The 20,309-nt window shown below is 40.8% G+C and overlaps 1 protein-coding gene across 2 annotated transcripts in view; it reads left to right on the forward strand.

The window, feature by feature from the left end:
- LOC131109310 (adenosine kinase-like) overlaps positions 1–20,309 on the forward strand; it is a 115,240-nt gene that overhangs the window by 89,061 nt on the left and 5,870 nt on the right. For both annotated transcript variants that reach the window (XM_058061193.1, XM_058061192.1), the window contains exons 7-9: positions 841–1,011; positions 8,744–8,779; positions 11,541–11,655. In XM_058061193.1, the coding sequence (XP_057917176.1) occupies positions 841–1,011; positions 8,744–8,779; positions 11,541–11,655 (322 nt within the window). The remainder of the gene's footprint in view (positions 1–840; positions 1,012–8,743; positions 8,780–11,540; positions 11,656–20,309) is intronic.

Below are 20,309 nucleotides of genomic sequence, written 5' to 3' on the forward strand. Positions count from 1 at the left end.
GAAAATTGATATTTATAATGAAAAAAAACACAAAAAATATGGCGGATAGGCAAATGTTAGCATGTTAGCTATGTGAGCTACATTGCAAATGCAGGGCTTAAAGTATTCCGGCATCGTGTTGGACCTCCCGCGTTTCAATATGACTATTAGCCTCACAATGGTCGCGGGGGTGCTGGAGCCTATCCCAGCTGTCTTGGTACACCCTGGACTGGTGGCCAGCCAATCCCAGGGCACATATAGACAAACAACCATTCACACTCACATTCATACCTATGGACAATTTGGAGTGGCTAATTAACCTAGCATGTTTGTGTACATGTCCCAACCATCTCAGTCTGGCCTAAAGTTCTTTATCTCCAAGGCTTCTAACATGTAACGTCCCTCCGATGTACTCCTTCCTGATCCTATCCATCCTGGTCACTCCCAATGAGAACCTCAGCATCCTCATCTCTGCTACCTCCGGCTAACATGTAATGTCCCTCTGATGTACTCGTTCCTGATCCTATCCATCATGGTCACTCCCAATGAGAACCTCAGCATCCTCATCTCTGCTACCTCCGGCTAACATGTAATGTCCCTCTGATGTACTCCTTCCTGATCCTATCCATCCTGGTCACTCCCAATGAGAACCTCAGCGTCCTCATCTCTGCTACCTCCGGCTAACATGTAATGTCCCTCTGATGTACTCCTTCCTGATCCTATCCATCATGGTCACTCCCAATGAGAACCTCAGCAGAACATGCAAACTCCACACAGAGATGGCCGAGGGTGGAATTGAACCCTGGTCTCCTAATTGTCAGGTCTGCGCACTAACCACTCGACCGCCATTCTCTTTTCCAGGGCTTCTTCCTCACCGTGTCCCCCGAGTCCATCCTCAAGGTGGCCAAGCACGCGTCGGAAAACAATAAAATCTTCTGCATGAACCTGTCGGCGCCGTTCATCTGCCAGTTCTTCAAGGAGGGCCTGATGAAGATCATGCCCTACGTGGACATCCTGTTTGGTAACGAGTCAGTAAGTAGTGTCGATTTCCACTTTATCATGCATTTTGTCAGAAAATGGTGGAATTTTAACCATTTTAAGCTTGCTATGATAATGAAAAAAAATTCATTCATTCATTTTCTACCACTTATCCTGACAAGGGTCGCAGGGGTGCTGGAGCCTATCCCAGCTGTCTTCTTCAGGCGAGAGGCGGGGTACACCCTGGACTGGTGGCCAGCCAATCACAGGGCACATATAGACAAACAACCATTCACATTCACATTCATACCTATGGACAATTTGGAGTCGCTAAGTAGCCTAGCATGTTTTTGGAATGTGGGAGGAAACCTACACAATAATACCTACCAAGGGTATGAACCCACGCCAAGCTAACTTTACATCAACCCACATCAAACAAGTCATTTGTCTTATTTTATTACTATACTGGGTAATACAAGTGTAAAAGTGACTATAGGGGTGCTATTTCATGTCTGGGGGGCTCTAGTAATGTTAAAAAAACAGGTAAACAAGTTTTCATTCATTCATTTTCTACCGCTTATCCTCATGAGGGTTGTTGCGGGGGTGCTGGAGCCTATCCCAGCTGTCTTCTTCAGGCGAGAGGCGGAGTACACCCTGGACTGGTGGCCAGCCAATCACAGGGCACATATAGACAAACAACCATTCACACTCACATTCATACCTATGGGCAATTTGGAGTCGCTAATTAGCCTAGCATGTTTTTGGAACGTGGGAGGGAACCGGAGTACCCGGAAAAAACCCACACATGCATGTGGAGAACATGCAAACTCCACACAGAGATGACCGAGGGTGGAATTGAACACAAGTCTCCTAGCTGTGAGTCCTGTGCGCTAACCACTTGGTCACCATGCAGCCTCTTCTATAGCCAAATTACACATATAAATCATTAAAAAAATTTTTTTTACTGTATTACAGTAAGGAGATGCATTTTATCCAATAGGAGACATAGGGCAGCCAGAAAAGGAGTGATGCAGCAAAGTGGAGACTATGGGGTCTATAGTATAATATTGCAGCATCAATGATTTTTTCCCAGTATATGTATATATTTAGTTTGCCCCATATATTGCCCTGGTCATAGTATTTTTTTTTTTATCCCTTTCCCCCTAAAAGGTGTCAACATTCCCAGAGTAATTAGCCGGAATTCCCATCTGCGGCCTTGTATAACAACCTCCTGTCCCATCCCAACGGACGTGGTTGCGGAGGTGGCAGCGATGGAAGCGCATTGCTGCCCGATTTAATTGGCTAACATGTTGAGCGATGACCCGGGAGGGCGGCTTAATTGACTCCTTCCGCGTCGTCTTATTTGACTACCTGACACTGAAACCAGGGTGCTGTCTCGTGCCTTTTTCTGTTTTAATGGAGGCAGTTAATACGGCCCCCGATGAGGGACATGATTACCTTCTAGAATGAATTAAAAAAAAAGCTCACGGTCGCCCGTAAAATTAGCCGCCATTTGCCTTACGTGCTCTCTGGAGCGTCGGAGATAAAGCACACGCGGGATTGTTGGCTCGGGATTGTGGTATTTAACACAAACGGAATGATCAGGATTGGATTCATCTCCCATACGGATGCTTTTAAGCTTTCTTCATTCATTATCTGTCTGTGCTCTTTGGGAATTGGGTACAGGTCATCGTGTTTAAGCTTTTTTTTTTAAAGACTTCCTGTTTAATTGGACAGGAATAAGGCTTCGCTACACATCTTCAAATAAGTTCAGGGACGTGATGCTAATTCTACAAGTAGAATTACATATATTGTTTGTTTATTATTTCATCATTTCAGCATATTACATTCATACAGGATATGAAAGTAAAAATAGCGGCAACATTAGCATCCATTAGCATCACATATAATTTTTCCAAAATTACATGAAAATGTCAAATAATAATATAATAAATTATATCATATTATATCAATTTAAACAACTGCAATTGGCTGACGGCCAGTCCAGGGTGTACCCCGCCTCTCGCCCGAAGACAGCTGGGATAGGCTCCAGCACCCTCATGAGAATAAACGATATAAAATGAATGAATGAATATATCAATTATAAACAACTGCAATTGGCTGACGACCAGTCCAGGGTGTACCCTGCCTCTCACATGAAGTCAGCTGGGATAGGCTCCAGCACCCCTGCGACGCTCGTGAGGAAAAGCAATATAAAATGAATGAATGAATGAATGAACAACTGCAATTGGCTGACGACCAGTCCAGGGTGTACCCCGCCTCTCGCCCGAAGACAGCTGGGATAGGCTCCAGCATACCCTCGCTACCTTTTAGTAGGATAAGAGGTATAGAAAACATATGCAAAATATAATTATAATTACATAATCTAAGTATTACATATAGTATAGGAAATTAGTTTGTGGATGAAAAGACAGGAAGCAGAAGTGGAGGTAGCAGAGATGAGGATGCTGAGGTTCTCATTGGGAGTGACCAGGATGGATAGGATCAGGAAGGAGTACATCAGAGGGACATTACATGTTAGCCGGAGGAAGCAGAGATGAGGATGCTGAGGTTCTCATTGGGAGTGACCAGGATGGATAGGATCAGAAACAAGTACATCAAAGGGACATTACATGTTAGCCGGAGGTAGCAGAGATGAGGATGCTGAGGTTCTCATTGGGAGTGACCAGGATGGATAGGATCAGGAAGGAGTACATGAGAGGGACATTCCATGTTAGAGGCCTTGGAGATAAAGAACTTTAGGCCAGACTGAGATATTGGCTGAAGGGAAAAGCCCAAAGAGAAAGAAGAAGAAGAAGAACCAAGTCCAACTGTAAAATGTTAGCAACTAAAAAGTTTGATAGCGATAGCATTTAGCCGGTGCGCTAAAGCCCGAGGTGAGGCGTGTGATAGAGGCCTTTAGTGCTGATAAGACCGTCATGCTGATAACTAACTCTCCCGGGACAAGGCCGCCGCCATCATGGTTTCCTTTTGCTTCCATGAGTCCCCGCAGACTTGAGGTTAACACCATTCTGGTCTGCTCAGATCCCCCCCGTCCCCCCGCCCCTACGCTTGTCCATTTAGCGATGGCTATCACTGTACAGATATGCCGCATGTTTAACCTTTTGGACCCGCCCACCCGCTACGAGACCGCCATCCACTGCTGCCCTTGTGGAGAGTAGATGGTCGTCGCCAGAGGCGGGTCATGGACAGGAAGGGGCGTGGTTATATTTAATTATTTTTTTTAGTACATATGACCCTTTTCGGGCTGCACGGTGGTCTAATGGTTAGCGCGCAGACCTCACAGCTAGGAGACCTGAGTTCAATTCCACCCTTGGTGGAATCTCTGTGTGGAGTTTGCATGTTTTCTCCGGGTACTCCGGTTTCCTCCCACATTCCAAAAACATGCTAGGCTAATTAGCGACTCCAAATTGTCCATAGGTATGAATGTGAGTGTGAATGGTTGTTTGTCTATATGTGCCCTGTGATTGGCTGTACGCCGCATCTCGCCCGGAGACAGCTGGGATAGGCTCCAGCACCCCCTGCGACCCTCGTGAGGATAAGCAGTCCAAAATGAATAGTTTAAAAATGGGCTGCACAGTGGACGAGTGGTTCGCGAGGAGGTCTCACAGCTCGGGGACCCGAGTTCAATTCCACAATTCCTCTGTGTGGAATTTGCATGTTCTCCCCGTGCATGCGTTGGTTTTCTCCGGGTACTCCGGTTTCCTCCCACATTCCAAAAACATGCTAGGCTAATTAGCGATTCCAAATTGTCCATAGGTATGAATGTGAGTGTGAATGGTGGTTTGTCTATATGTGCCCTGGGATTGGCTGTACGCCGCATCTCGCCTGGAGACAGCTGGGATAGGCTCCGGCACCCCCCGCGACCCTCGTGAGGATAAGCAGTAAAAAATGAGTGGTTTAAAAATGGGCTGCACGGTGGTCGAGTGGTTCGCGCGGTTCGCGCACAGGTCTCACAGCTAGGAGACCCGAGTTCAATTCCGCAATTCCTCTGTGTGGAGATTGCATGTTCTCCCCGTGCATGCGTGGGTTTTCCTCCCACATTCCAAAAACATGCTAGGTTAATTAGCGACTCCAAATTGTCCATAGGTATGAATGTGAGTGTGAATGGTTGTTTGTCTATATGTGCCCTGTGATTGGCTGGCCACCAGTCCAGGGTGTATCCCGCCTCTCGCCCGGAAGACAGCTGGGATAGGCTCCAGCACCCCCCGCGACCCTCGTGAGGATAAGCAGTACAAAATGAATGGTTTAAAAATGGGCTGCACAGTGGTGAAGTGGTTTGTGCGCAGGTCTCACAGCTCGGGGACCCGGGTTCAATTCCACAATTCCTCTGTGTGGAGATTGCATGTTCTCCCCGTGCATGCGTGGGTTTTCCTCCCACATTCCAAAAACATACTAGGCTAATTAGCGACTCCAAATTCTCCATAGGTATGAATGTGAGTGTGAATGGTTGTTTGTCTATATGTGCCCTGTGATTGGCTGGCCACCAGTCCAGGGTGTACCCCAACTCTTGCCTGAAGACAGCTGGGATAGGCTCCAGCACCCCCCGCGACCCTCGTGAGGAAAAAGCGGTTGAAAATGAATGTAAATAATTCCAAAAAGTTGCATTCAAAGACACTGGGACAACTTATTTACCTTTTTTAATATACAATAAATGGAACATTTTCCGAAACTTTTCAAATTGTCTCTTGATTGGGACATTTGGATGAAAGCATTCCATGTCTAAATTCCGGAATGTGGACAATACACGTCCTATGCGCTATTGAGGGACAATCATCTGCTAAATAGTGAGCGTTTCCTTTTCCGCCGTGGCCATGGAATCGTGAATGCGGCGTCTCCCTGACTGACTGCGCTGTGGATTATTAGCTTAAGCGGGCTAAAAATATCCCTTTGACTGCTTAAGCCTCTGACAGCAACAACATCTCACACGTTCTGATAGCTTCATACCAACCACGGCCTTCCCACTTAGCGTCCCTTACCTTGTTTGTACCGTTTTTACCTCCTCCGACCGCCATCGCTCTCTCTCTCTCTCCATTCTCACGTCTTCTTTTGATTCCAACAATATGATTTTTATCTATTTGTTGGGCCCAGATGTCACTTGAAGCCGTCGTCATTGTGGCGACAGCTGCAAAAGCACACGTTGGAAAGCTGTGGAGCGCAACATCACCCCCCCCCTCCCAAAAGAAAAACCACACATTATGTGTAAAACACACACGACTTGTAAAAGAAGGCATTAAACTGTGGATGCTGTGGGCTCCTTAAGACAAAGATGGTGTTTATGATGGCCTATTATGGGATCTTTATGTTTCCCCAAGTAGCCGTCATATTTGCATTTTTATGCCATCGTTACATTTGCATACGCTCATGTGCTGCAACCTAATGGGAGCTAATGATAATATTTGCTAATGACTAATGAGGAGGGATTACAATATTTTGGTGGCAGTATTCTATGCAATCAGTAACCAAAATAACAAAAAATTTAATTAGTATTTTTCTTTACAGTACTTGTAGTTTTTATGGTATTACTTAAATATATGTAATATCATATAATTGATATTATTATTCATTCCAGTCAATATATCATATTATATATACGTATATATATATATATATATATATATATATATATATATATATATATATATATATATATATATATATATATATATATATAACCAAAATAACAAAAAATATATTTAATATAATTTTTCTTTACAGTACTCGTAGTTTTTATGGTATTACTTAAATATATATAATATCATATCATATAATTGATATTATTATGTATTCCAGTCAATATATCATATTAATATTATATATATAACCAAAATAACACAAAAATTAATTAGTATTTTTCTTTACAGTACTCGTAGTTTTTATGTTATTACTTAAATATATATAACATCATATCATAATTGATATTATTATTTATTCCAGTCAATATATCATATTATATATATATATATATATATATATATATATATATATATATATATATATATATATATATATATATATATATATATATATATATATATATATATCCAAAATAAAAAAAATTAATTAGTATTTTTCTTTACAGTACTTGTAGTTTTTGTTATTACTTAAATATATAATATAATATAATTGATATTATTTATTGCAGTCAATATCATATTAATATTATATATTTTTTTGTTACATAAAAGAACACCTAATGGAGAGTCACCATTTAAAAAAAATTAACATAGTTTTTAAAATCTTTTTATTATTTTTAAATTTGCAGGTTTTGCTTGAAATTATATTTATTGAATATTTTATTATTATATTATATGTTAATTTTATATTTCTTTGTATATTTATTATTTTAATTAGTGTTTTTGTTTGAGTTTTTGCCTTCTTCTTCTTCAACTAGAGAGTGCAGTGGAAGCTCAAGTGCGCCCCCGCAGCTCTGGTCCGGTATTACACATTAGTAGTAGTAGTATTTAAAAAAACAAAACAAATGTGATACTGACAAATTCGATTTAAAGGAGGCAAAAGTCAGCGAGGGGAAGGCGAACTCTTGACCTTTGCTCTTTACCAAAGCGACTGTAGTGATTTATTGATTTCATTGTGTGTGTTTGTGTTTGTGTGTGTGTGTGTGTGTGTGTGTGTGTGTGTGTGTTGAGTAGCGGATTGACATATTACTGTTGAGACTACCCACTCGGGAGCGCTAACCTTATTGTTCCATGTCATTTCCTCCCCTGCTCTTTGAGCGCCACCCTGTTGACCTCCCACACAAAGTCATCATTCCACCTCCGTCAGGCCTGACCCCACCCCCCACCCACGCCCCACCCCACCCCATTAATGGAATATTGTGAAATCATAGCATCATCTCATTATCAGCTATAATAAAGCCTCACAAGCAAAATACACTATTTACGCTAGCTGTATTATATTAATGAATATAATCACTCCATGAAAAAAATATTCAGAAGATATAATTTAATGTGCCAAAAAAAATTACACATTTTACAAAATTTCTGCTTGATCTCCTTTATGCTTTTGTTATTTTAATTGTTATTTTAATTGTTTATTTGTTTATTTTAATGTTAATTTATAATTGTTTTTAATTAAGATACATGGAGCTTTTACATCTAAATTATATGCCTTTTGGTTTTAATACAAACAAAAAATAAATAATATTTTCCATGAACCAAAAAAATTGCAATTATTAAATACACTAAAATAATAATTGTGCATAATTTATAAAAATTCTATGTAATTTTTACATGAAATATTGAGAATATTAACTGTAAAAATGTTTTTTAATTAAATTATAAAGAGTAACATTTGAGATTAGTCCTATTATTTTAATTCCGTAATATTTTTATCATTATTAAAAAAAAAATTTTGGTAGTAGTATTAATACTACACACAGAAATCAGTACATCTGTCAGTACAATGGAACCTCATAGTTTTACACATATTAGCATCACACAGGCTAACACTGTGTTAAACTGCCTTTTTAAAACATTGCCTGCGCACTTAATCAAGCTTTAACGATGGCCGCAGATTAACCTTGGAACAGACTATTTCTATTTCCATTCTCGTCTACGAGGGGAAAAAAAAAAAAAAAAACGATTCCACAGCACACGGGCAAATGAGTCACACATTACACTCGGTGACCTTACCTCTTAGCACTATTTATACAATATGGCGGGGGGGGGTGGGGGGTACGACCTACCTGCATGCCTCAGGTGCTTCAACACTTTGTAATCAACTGCTTTTTTTTTTGTTAATGCAGGAGGCGGCGGCATTTGGCAAAGAGCTCGGCTTTGAGGTGAGTTAGCTTCTTCGGCTACAAACACATCCTTCTTATTTTATTTTTTGCTGATAATGAAGTTCTTTTTCGGACAGTGATTGATGCGCTATTATACTCTGCGGGCCTGGATGCAGTTGCTATGGCAACCTGGCAGTCGTCATGGTTTCTTTGTTCAGTGCCGCCTCTCTCACTCTCTTTCACTCTATGTGTGTGTGTGTGTGTGTGTGTTATGACGCACTCTTGCCGGGTGTACAGCCGACATCGCCTACAGATGTTATTTATTGAATTTTGAAAAGCCTCTCTGGAAGCCGACGCGTCCTTTCGGAGGCGTTCGCTCATCAGGTTGCGTCCTCGTTTTGCCACCCCGTAATATCGATTTCAACACATACGCTAAAAGTCCCTTAATAAGATCATTAAAATCATTTTTAGACACCGTGACCTCTTATGTATCAAAGTATTTTTTTCATATTTTTGGATTTGAGCTCCTTTTCAATAATAATTGTCATCCGGCATCACTAAAGCTGGGATCAACGTGACCGGAATAGGAATTCCATGATGGCACTTTGGAGAAGGAACAGGAGGAGGAGGGACAGGTGAAGGAGTGATGGAGACTCATGGGAGTAAAAAAAAAAAAAAACACACTCATAAAGGGCAAAAAGTGTAAGGATTCGCTCTTTGACATTTAATTTCTAAATTCAATTATTATTATTATTATTATTACTCACTTGATAATGTGTTATTGATCTGGAAAATTGTTCATCATGTTGCTGCTTAAGGCGAATAAGTCGAATAATATATGCTGTATTAGTAAATAATAAGAAAATGTATCAACAATATTACACCACTTTGAAAGTGGGATGTCTTATTATTATTATTATTATTATCAATGATTATAAATTTTAAATATCTTTATATCATTCATTCATTTTCTGTACTGTTTATCCTCACATGCTGGAGCCTATCCCAGCTGTTTTCGGGGCGAGAGGCGGGGTACACCCTGGACTGGTGGCCAGCCAATCACAGGGCACATATAGCATGATTATTTTATTTATGCATATATGTGTCAGTGTGGGTGTCAGCTCATTTGCATATACACTTTGCTGTTTACTTTTAATGAGGTGTAATATTTTGTTGGAGTTCTACTAATAAATAATGATGTCAATAAATATTGTTATTATAAATAATTATTATTATATTAGTAATATAAATATATATTATTAATATTATTAATTATGTCAGAATATTACTATATATTAGAATATAATATTATTAATAAAATATTTATTATATTATTTAAATTTTTTATAATATATATATATATTATTTTAATTAATTTAATTAATTATTTTATTATAATTTAATTACTAAATAAATTTGTCGGAATTTCTCTTTTAGTCTTGTTATGTACTCCGCTGCCCGTTTAGGGAGCATCTCTCCACCCAACCCACCCAATTTTGGTATTGATTAAAATGTCTTAATTACAGTAACGCTTATAATAATCATATAATTTGATTCAACATGTTTCATTTTTCTGTAGTACAACGCAAAATACCAATATAGAAAAATATATACATATAATAAATATACTTTGACATTTTGTTTTGCTTTATTCCGCTGCCTGTTTAGGCGGTAAACTAATATAATTACCTCCATAAAAATGAATTTTTACATCAATAAATTTTTTATGCAAATTTTATGCTCATTCAAATTGTCACGATAAACATTCTACGCACTTTCCTCCGACATTCCAAAAACATGCTAGGTTAATTAGCGACTCCCAAATTGTCTATATAGGTATGAATGTGAGTGTGAATGGTTGTTTGTCTATATGTGCCCTGTGATTAGCTGGCCCGGGTGTACCCCGCCTGGGATAGGCTCCAGCATCCCCTGCGACCCTTGTGAGGATAAGCGGTAGAAAATGAATGAATGAATGAACATTATATGCATGCTTTTTTATTTTATTTTGACGTCTTCCGCTGCCCGTTTAGGCGGCAAACTACTTGAATTACCGTGTTTTATGCTACTTTTCCCCTACAATAGGATACAGCTGCACTCTAAACACCTGTTGGCCTTATTTAGTCTGCACCCCCGCAGCCTCTTAGCACCTTAAACCTGAGTAGAGCACCTTTTTTTAATGTCGAACATAAAACCAAAGGGTGACAATTTGCCGAAACCTTGTGTGGTTTTGTGTTCAGTGTCTGGAGGAGTGCTTTGTGCTTGTATCCAGTCCCGGTAACAAATTGCTCCCCCCCCCCCCGACCCCACCAAATCCTTCCACATTGCCTCCTCCTTTGCCCCAAGCACCGCGGCTTGCTAACAGCCTCTGCATTAACCTCGCCATTAGCACTTTTAGTGTTACACCCATTTTTCCCTCAGCCCGGGTTCTCAGCGGACCTTTCAAGGCTAATTAAAGGAGGTTCGGAAAGCGTTTAGAGGCGTTAAAAAAAACCTCATTGGTTGACTTTTGCGGCGTCCGTCTTGTTTGATGACTCACCTGAACCGTAGTGTTTGCTTTTGATTCCCGCGCAAGTGCCCACTCCGCTGTGGGGCGGCCATAATGGCACCGCAATCGCTTTGCTACATCGCGATGGTTAATAATAAGGCGGCACTGACAGCCGCATCTGATCAAAGGGGCGAGGAGCACCGGTCGGACAATTTTCCACACACCTATTTCCACCCCACTTTAGGGAATATGACACAGACGATCATTTTCTCCCACACAGAACTCTTATCGATCCGCGTTCCGACTCGCTAAATTGATAACGCTGTGTGCTTGCAGACGGACGATATCGGCGAAATCACAAGGAAGACCCAGAACCTGCCCAAGGACAACCCGACGAGGCAGAGGGTGGTGGTCTTCACCCAGGGCAGGGACGACACCGTCGCAACCACCGGTAGGCCATTTTTTTTAGCAGGATTACGCAAATACAGATTTTCCGATTTAGGTGGCACAAGTAAACATTTTTTAAATATTTTTCTCAAAAAAAAAAAATCCCAAAACACTACTTCATTCTTCCAAAATAATCCAAAAATTATTCTATTTAGCATTAGCGCCACATTTCATTGGAATCGCTACAAAACATAAACTTTTAAATCCTGTTTTCATGTCTTTGGCAGCACGTTTAGGCAGCAATCTCACTTTTTTGGTAACATTAGCAAGGATGCTAACAATGTCGGCTCAAGCTAGCCAACTGTTGTCACAAGAATTCACAAAATATTTGGAAATTAAACAACAAAAAAAGCTATGTTTGTACGTAACTAGGACCCTATATATTCGGAATATCAGGATTTGGTGTTAAACACGGAATTTTGTGGATATTGACATATTGTGAGTATATGTGATAGCATCGTAGCAATCCGGCATGACCGGAATCAGGTTTTGACAAGGCCACTCCATTCATGCTTGCGTTATTCACATAAAAACAGCCACAGACCCTCACACTACCACCACCATATTTTACCATTGGTATGATGTCCTACTTTTGGGACATGCACAGAGTATTTTCCCAAAGGTCTTAGGGAATCAGGTCAGTCTTTGACGAGGCCACTCCATTCATGGTTCCATTTATCACAGCAAATCGGCCACAGACACTCACACTACCACCACCATATTTTACCGTTGGTATGATGTCCTACTTTTACACCAGGTGTAATGGGACACGGAGTATTTTCCCAAAGGTCTTAGGGAATCAGGTCAGTCTTTGACGAGGCCACTCCATTCATGGTTCCATTTATCATTCCATTCCATGTATCATTTATTTAACGGCCACAGACCCTCACACTACCACCACCATATTTTACTCTTGGTATGATGTCCTACTTTTACACCAGGGGTAATGGTACACACACAGAGTATTTTCCCAAAGGTCTTAGGGAATCGGGTCAGTCTTTGACAAGGACACTCCATTCATGGTTCCATTTATCACAGCAAAACGGCCACAGACCCTCACACTACCACCACCATATTTTACTGTTGGTATGAGGTCCTACTTTTAGACCAGGTGTAAAGGGACACGCACAGAGTATTTTCCCAAAGGTCTTAGGGAATCAGCAAAACAGCCATGGACCCTCACACTACCACCACCATATTTACCGTTGGTATGATGTCCTACTTTTGCACCAGGTGTAATAGGACATGCACGGAGTATTTTCCCAAAGGTCTTAGGGAATCAGGTCAGTCTTTGACCAGGCTACTCCATTCATGGTTCAGTTTATCACAGCAAAACAGCCACAGACCCTCACACTACCACCACCATATTTTACTGTTGGTATGAGGTCCTACTTTTACACCAGGTGTAATGGGACACGCACTGAGTATTTTCCCAAAGGTCTTAGGGAATCAGCAAAACAGCCACGGACCCTCACACTACCACCACCATATTTTACTGTTAGTATGATGTCCTACTTTTACAACAGGTATAATGGGGGACACACAGAGTATTTTCCCAAAGGTCTTAGGGAATCAGGTCAGTCTTCGACTAGGCCACTCCATTCATTTATCACAGCAAAACGGCCACAGACCCTCACACTACCACCACCATATTTTACTGTTTAAATGCGACATTACTTTTACACCAGGTGTAATGGGACACACACTGAGTATTTTCCCAAAGGTCTTAGGGAATCAGGTCAATCTTTGACTCGGCCACTCCATTCATGGTTCCATTTATGACAGCAAAACAGCCACAGACCCTCACACTACCACCACCATATTTTACTCTTGTTATGATGCCCTACGTTTACACCAGGTGTAATGGGATTTGCACAGAGTATTTTCTTAGGGAATCAGGTCAGTCTCCATTCATTTATCACAGCAAAATGACCACAGACCCTCACACTACCACCACCATATTTTACTGTGTAAAATGGGACACGCACAGAGTATTTTCCCAAAGGTCTTAGGGATCGTTGCGATGTTTTCTGGGAACCTCTTCATATTTCCTTCCATCTTCTTATCCGATTTGAGCCGATACTTTTGTCCCCACTGTGGGTTTTTTTTTCTTTTCTAGACATGTGTAGCCTTCACTTGAAAGCGCGTATTTGGAGAACTGCACAAAGTGGCCTCAAATAGACGAGAGAATGCTGACAAGAAGAGCCAAATGCTATCAGGCCTTCTGCTTTGAAGTCAACCTCCAGTATTGACACCAGATGTCAACCAAAAAAAAGAAGGCTACATTTAGTCCTAAAAGACGTGTTGTCGGGGGTGATGGGGGGGGGGGGGGGGGGGGGGCATTGATTTGTGGAGTACTTCTAACTTTTTCTTGGACACGGTCCAGGCTGTTCAACTCCTACATGGTGCCCCCCCAACCCCCCCAAAAAAAACTAATTTTACCACACATATGTTGCTCTCTCTGATTAGCTGTTAGCATGGGCGCTAGCTTCAAATAGCGTGCAGAGACGTTATTTTGCCATGCATGCACCCTTTCTTTTTTAGACCTGTCGTGCACAAGCATAGATAGCCTCAGGTGAAGTCTCCATCATATCACCCCCCCACCCCCCGTCCCCGCCCCCCCTTCACCACCACCACTAGCAGCCTGAGGAGACGGCGGCCGCACTGTTAGCACGGCACCGACTTGGCATGTCTTTAATTCTATTTTTTAACCACCCGTATTTGCTTTTTATGGTCCGTCTGCCCTTTTCAGTTAAGCCTTTTGGAGAAGATAAAATAAAGGTTAAAGCGGCCGTAATCGGTCCGAGCCTCCTTTTGTCCTGCAGGGGTTTGGACTCGCTTTTACGATCGGAATTTGGGTTTGCAGTTTGCAAAAAAGTGTGGATCCTGTGTTGTTTTTGGCAGCCATTTTATTTTTGGTTGTAGTCTTTTGAATGAAAATGCTTGGAAGATCTCGGAAGACTAAAACTTGACACAGGACAGTAATTAACTAATTAATTAATCACACAATAAATTAAAACAACGTCAATAGCTGTGTCATTTTTAATATATTGCTGTTCCATAGAACAACATCATGAACGGAGTGAGCCCTTTAGTCAGTCACACGTCTTTGTCGGTGGGTTGGGGGCGGGGTCGCTAGCATACGCACAGGGCGTGTAACTTAGTAAAAATTATTTTAATTGATTGCAACCTATTGTCATTGATTTTTTTGTGATATTATTGTATCGTCGTGTTCTTGTAGACGCAATTTTGCGCATCGTCTGGTCTCTTGAATTTCCCCCCAAAAAACGAAAAAAATGCATTTATTAAAAACAAAAAAATTTTAAAAACTTTGCTTTGGTTCCAATTTTCTACAATAAAAGCTCTGATAAAACATTCCACTGTTCTCAAATATCTTACTTTTTATTTTTCTACACAAAATAAGATGAAAAATAAACATCAAGAATAAAGAAAATCAATCAATCAGTAATAAATAAATGAATATAATAATAATAATAAAACGGAAAATAATAAAAACTTAAGAAACCACATATAGTTGGTGGGTAGACAAATTATTTTTTTCAGATTAAAATGAACAAAACATTATTAGAGCCCTGTAGACATGACAAAACACGACTATAGTCACATTTATACTCTTTTTATTTACAACATATTGCGCAACTGCAGGGTCTTGAGACACATGCTAACTCGCAAACTAGAGCGCTAGCGACCTAAACGGTAGCCTCCAAGTTATTTCCTTTCAACTTAAATAGCCAAAAACTTACCACTTCCACACGGATAGGGAGGATAACTATTAACAGTTATTTAACCTTTAACATGAACATGAATCAAACGTAATAATTTTTTCTGGGTACATGATACCATACAGCATTCATATCAATTGGATCTTGCACCGAGTTCTCAATCTAGAGCTGTACTATCTATCTAACTGGCGAGTTATCCCATCAGGCTTTTTGTCATGAACTGATTTCACTCGGATGTTCAAAGATTCTCATTAGCATTAGCATTGGGACATTTCAATATGGCTTCCACTTTAAGAGATAAAAAGTGTTGTTTATCTGGAGGCCATTGTTTAGGCTTAAACATCAAGCAATTAGCATGCAGCTGCCCCTTCGTGTCGTACATCTGATGGAACAAGTCAAGCGTGAAACTGGCTTGCTTGGATTTGAAATGGATCCAGGGGAATTGAACCAAAAAAAAAAAAAACATCACAGTAGGATAATGACGATGATGATAATAATAATAATAGCATCACGATATGATTTCCACTTCAAGTCAATAAACGCTGACACACGGGCGTGCTAATGAGCGGCGTTGCTTGTAATCAATCAACGTTTTCCAAAACGCCAGACTTGTAACAAACGGGAATGAATCCATTGTGCCAGAGGTGATGGATTTGTGGCTGCCTGCTGCGAGACGAAGCCCCCTCGCGGGTTTGATATCAAGTCGACGATGAAAAGACAACGCCTTTCAGATGTCATCTACAAAGGCGAACATGATAAACGCCATTGAGCGCGCCCGGCAGATACATTAGCGGCTCCGGGAAGTAAGCGTGCGCGTCGCCGTTCATTCATGGCAGCCAAATAAATGTCAGCGTTAAAAAAAAAAAAAAAAAAAAGACAATTAAAGATTTCCCAGAGGTGACGGCAACAACGGCGGCGACGGCGGCGGCGCTCTAATAAACCTGACGTCTCATTTTGTTTGCAATTTGTCCTCCTGTCAGGATTTGATCATTCGCCAGCCTCAGTCATGTCATGTTAAAGCATTTTATATTCCCGATTACAGGCGGGAATGCCGCTGTGATCCCACCCGCTTGGTATCGTACTCAACAAAGAAAAGACATCATGTCAATTTGCTCACTTCCATGCCTCCTATTAACACTTGCTCCGTGCTAGTTGACTTAGCCGACGCTCAATAAAGCGCTAATTAGCATCTATGTGCCAGGCGCCATATCTAATGAAAGATCCAGGTCTAGAGCCAGATTGGCTACGCTAATCCCGGATAAGGACTTGATTAGAAAAAGCGGTCCCGTTCAAAACGCAATGGAGATACTTGCTTTTCACTGTTATAGTTATTTTACTTACATGCAAAAATGATGAAAAATTGAAAATATGTGTGTTTTTTACTCAATATATATATTAAAGATGTCTGGCTCGATATCAGCATCAAAATATCGGTATCGATTTTTTTTTCCCCAATCATGAAAATGCTGGATACAACACATACAGTGGGGCAAAAAAGTATTTAGTCAGCCACCAATTGTGCAAGTTCTCCCACTTAAAAAGATGAGAGAGGCCTGTAATTTTCATCATAGGTACGCTTCAACTATGAGAGACAAAATGAGAAAAAAAAATCCAGATAATCACATTGTTTGATTTTTAAAGAATTTATTTGCAAATCATGGTGGAAAATAAGTATTTGGTCACCTACAAACAAGCAAGATTTGTGGCTCTCACAGACCTGTAAGTTCTTCTTTAAGAAGCTCCTCTGTCCTCCACTCGTTACCTGTATTGATGGCACCTGTTTGAACTGGTTATCAGTATAAAAGACACCTGTCCACAACCTCAGACAGTCACACTCCAAACTCCACTATGGCCAAGACCAAAGAGCTGTCAAAGGACATCAGAAACAAAATTGTAGACCTGCACCAGGCTGGGAAGACTGAATCTGCAATAGTTAAGCAGCTTGGTGTGAAGAAATCAACTGTGGGAGCAATTGTGAGAAAATGGAAGACCTACAAGACCACCGATAATCTCCCTCGATCTGGGGCTCCACGCAAGATCTCACCCCGTGGGGTCAAAATGATAACAAGAACGGTGAGCAAAAATCCCAGAACCACACGGGGGGACCTAGTGAAAGACCTGCAGAGAGCTGGGACCATATTAACGAAGGCTACCATAAGTAACACACTCCGCCGCCAGGGACTCAAATCCTGCAGTGCCAGACGTGTCCCCCTGCTGAAGCCAGTACATGTCCAAGCCCGTCTGAAGTTTGCTAGAGAGCATTTGGATGATCCAGAAGAGGATTGGGAGAATGTAATATGGTCAGATGAAACCAAAATAGAACTTTTTGGTATCAACTCAACTCGTCGTGTTTGGAGGAGAAAGAATGCTGAGTTGCATCCAAACAACACCACACCTACTGTGAAGCATGGGGGTGGAAACATCATGCTCTGGGGCTGTTTTTCTGCAAAGGGACCAGGACAACTGATCCGTGTAAATGGGAGAATGAATGGGGCCATGTATCGTGAGATTCTGAATGAAAACCTTCTTCCATCAGCAAGGGCACTGAAGATGAAACGTGGCTGGGTCTTTCAGCATGACAACGATCCCAAACACACCGCCCGGGCAACGAAGGAGTGGCTTCATAAGAAGCATTTCAAGGTCCTGGAGTGGCCTAGCCAGTCTCCAGATCTCAACCCCATAGAAAATCTTTGGAGGGAGTTGAAAATCCGTGTTGCCCAGCGACAGCCCCTAAACATCACTGCTCTAGAGGCGATCTGCATGGAGGAATGGGCCAAAATACCTACAACAGTGTGTGAAAATCTTGTGAAGAGTTACAGAAAACGTTTGATCTCTGTCATTGCCAACAAAGGGTATATCACAAAGTATTGAGATGAACTTTTGTTTTTGACCAAATACTTATTTTCCACCATGATTTGCAAATAAATTCTTTAAAAATCAAACAATATGATTATCTGGATTTTTTTTTCTCATTTTGTCTCTCATAGTTGAAGCGTACCTATGATGAAAATTACAGGCCTCTCTCATCTTTTTAAGTGGGAGAACTTGCACAATTGGTGGCTGACTAAATACTTTTTTGCCCCACTGTATGTGTTTATTCCACCACAGGAGATATGTCATGTTACACGTATCGGTATCGGTTGATATCGATATCGGTTGATATCGATATCGGCTGATATCGGCACGGCCATTGACTGGGGGAGGGGGACAAACGGGTATCTTGTCCCAGGTCCTGGTATGGGGGGGGGGGGGGGGGGGGCAGCCAAAGCTGTCAACTGAGAGTTGGACAATATCGTTTTTTGGCAAAAAAAAAAATCCCTACTTTATATCCAAACCACTCCTAAAAAAAAAAAAATAAATAAAAAAAATTGATGATTTTTTTAAATAATAGATAGATTTAATAGATTTTTTTTTCAGTTTTTTCTCAAAAAACAAAACTACTTCAGATTATTAAAAATAGTAATAATTAAAAAAAACAAATACAGACATACATGCTTTTTATTGGCCTTTCTTTTTGTTTTTGTTTATTTTTCTTATATCTGAAAAATAAACCAAAATTATATTTTTAGGGCTACAAAAAAACCAAATTTAATGGGTTGACAGTTTTTTTTTTTTGTTTTTTTTTTTTAGCGTAAATTAGGCATGCCTCTCTGTCATGATGGCAGACGGAAGCACAGTGGAACTTCATTCTGACCTGAACACATTCCAACACCATATTACGTATATGTATCTCCAACTCACACACGTCTGTAGTCTGTTTATCCTGGGAATGACACTTCCTCATACACGGACACTCGGAGCATCAGAAAAATAAATACATAACTCAAAAAATGTGTTCCAGATAATAAAAAAAACTAAATTTTCCTCAGAAAAATTAACCAAAATAAGTATATACAATACACTAAAGTAGCAAAATTGATGGCACTAGTAGGGAATGTTTAATAAACGTCACTTGTCATTCATTGGAGTGTCAGGTTGCCCATATTTCCGATCGGGATCCGGGCCAATGCGGCGGTCTTCCATGTTTATGTGGCATGTATGCTATTAATCACAATGCCATATCTTCCCTGGCACGCTGTGTTGCAATGTTTTCTTTCCTTCCTCCTATGGATACAGTATGTGTTGGCCACGCCGCTTGTGCTTGCAGTAATTACAGGCATGTGTAAACTTTTTACTCTTTTTTTTTTTTCTTCCCTGCAAGCCATAACGTTGACAGTTACGACTGAGAAACATATTGAATGTCGACTGATTTCCCAACCTGTGGCGTTTGCCAAGAACGCGGTTTCCTTTTTCACTCTCTCCGTGGGCTTTCTTCAGTTTGGGTGCAAAGGCAAACGGGAAACATTCCAGACGAAGAAGAAGAAGAAGAAGACGTTTCTCACATGGAGGTGGTGTTCCACTCCGATGATAAGCGATACCTTTTTTAGCGGAAGCGACTCATTTATTTATCATTATCACCGTGATTTGTAACCATGGAGATCAGAGGGGTTGGGACTATAATAATGTTGTTATAATGAAGCTAACCAATAATAATAATAATATAATCACATTACCATTAGTGTGATTTCTGGTGCTGCATGGTACTCATGGAGATGAGGATGCTGAGGTTCTCATTGAGAGTGACCAGGATGGATAGGATCAGGAACGAGTATGTCAATGGGACATTACATGTTTGCCAGAGGTAGCAGAGATTAGAATGCTGAGGTTCTTATTGGGAGTGACCAGGATGGAAAGGATCAGGAACTAGTACATCTGAGGGACATTACATGTTATCCGGAGGTAGCAGAAATGAGGATGCTGAGGTTCTCATTGGGAGTGACCAGGATGGATAGGATCAGGACCGAGTACATCATTGGGACATTACATGTTAGTCAGCGGTACCAGAGATGAGGACGCTGAGGTTCTCATTGGGAGT

Source organism: Doryrhamphus excisus, chromosome 22 (assembly GCF_030265055.1).
Source record: "Doryrhamphus excisus isolate RoL2022-K1 chromosome 22, RoL_Dexc_1.0, whole genome shotgun sequence".
Taxonomy (NCBI): domain Eukaryota; kingdom Metazoa; phylum Chordata; class Actinopteri; order Syngnathiformes; family Syngnathidae; genus Doryrhamphus; species Doryrhamphus excisus.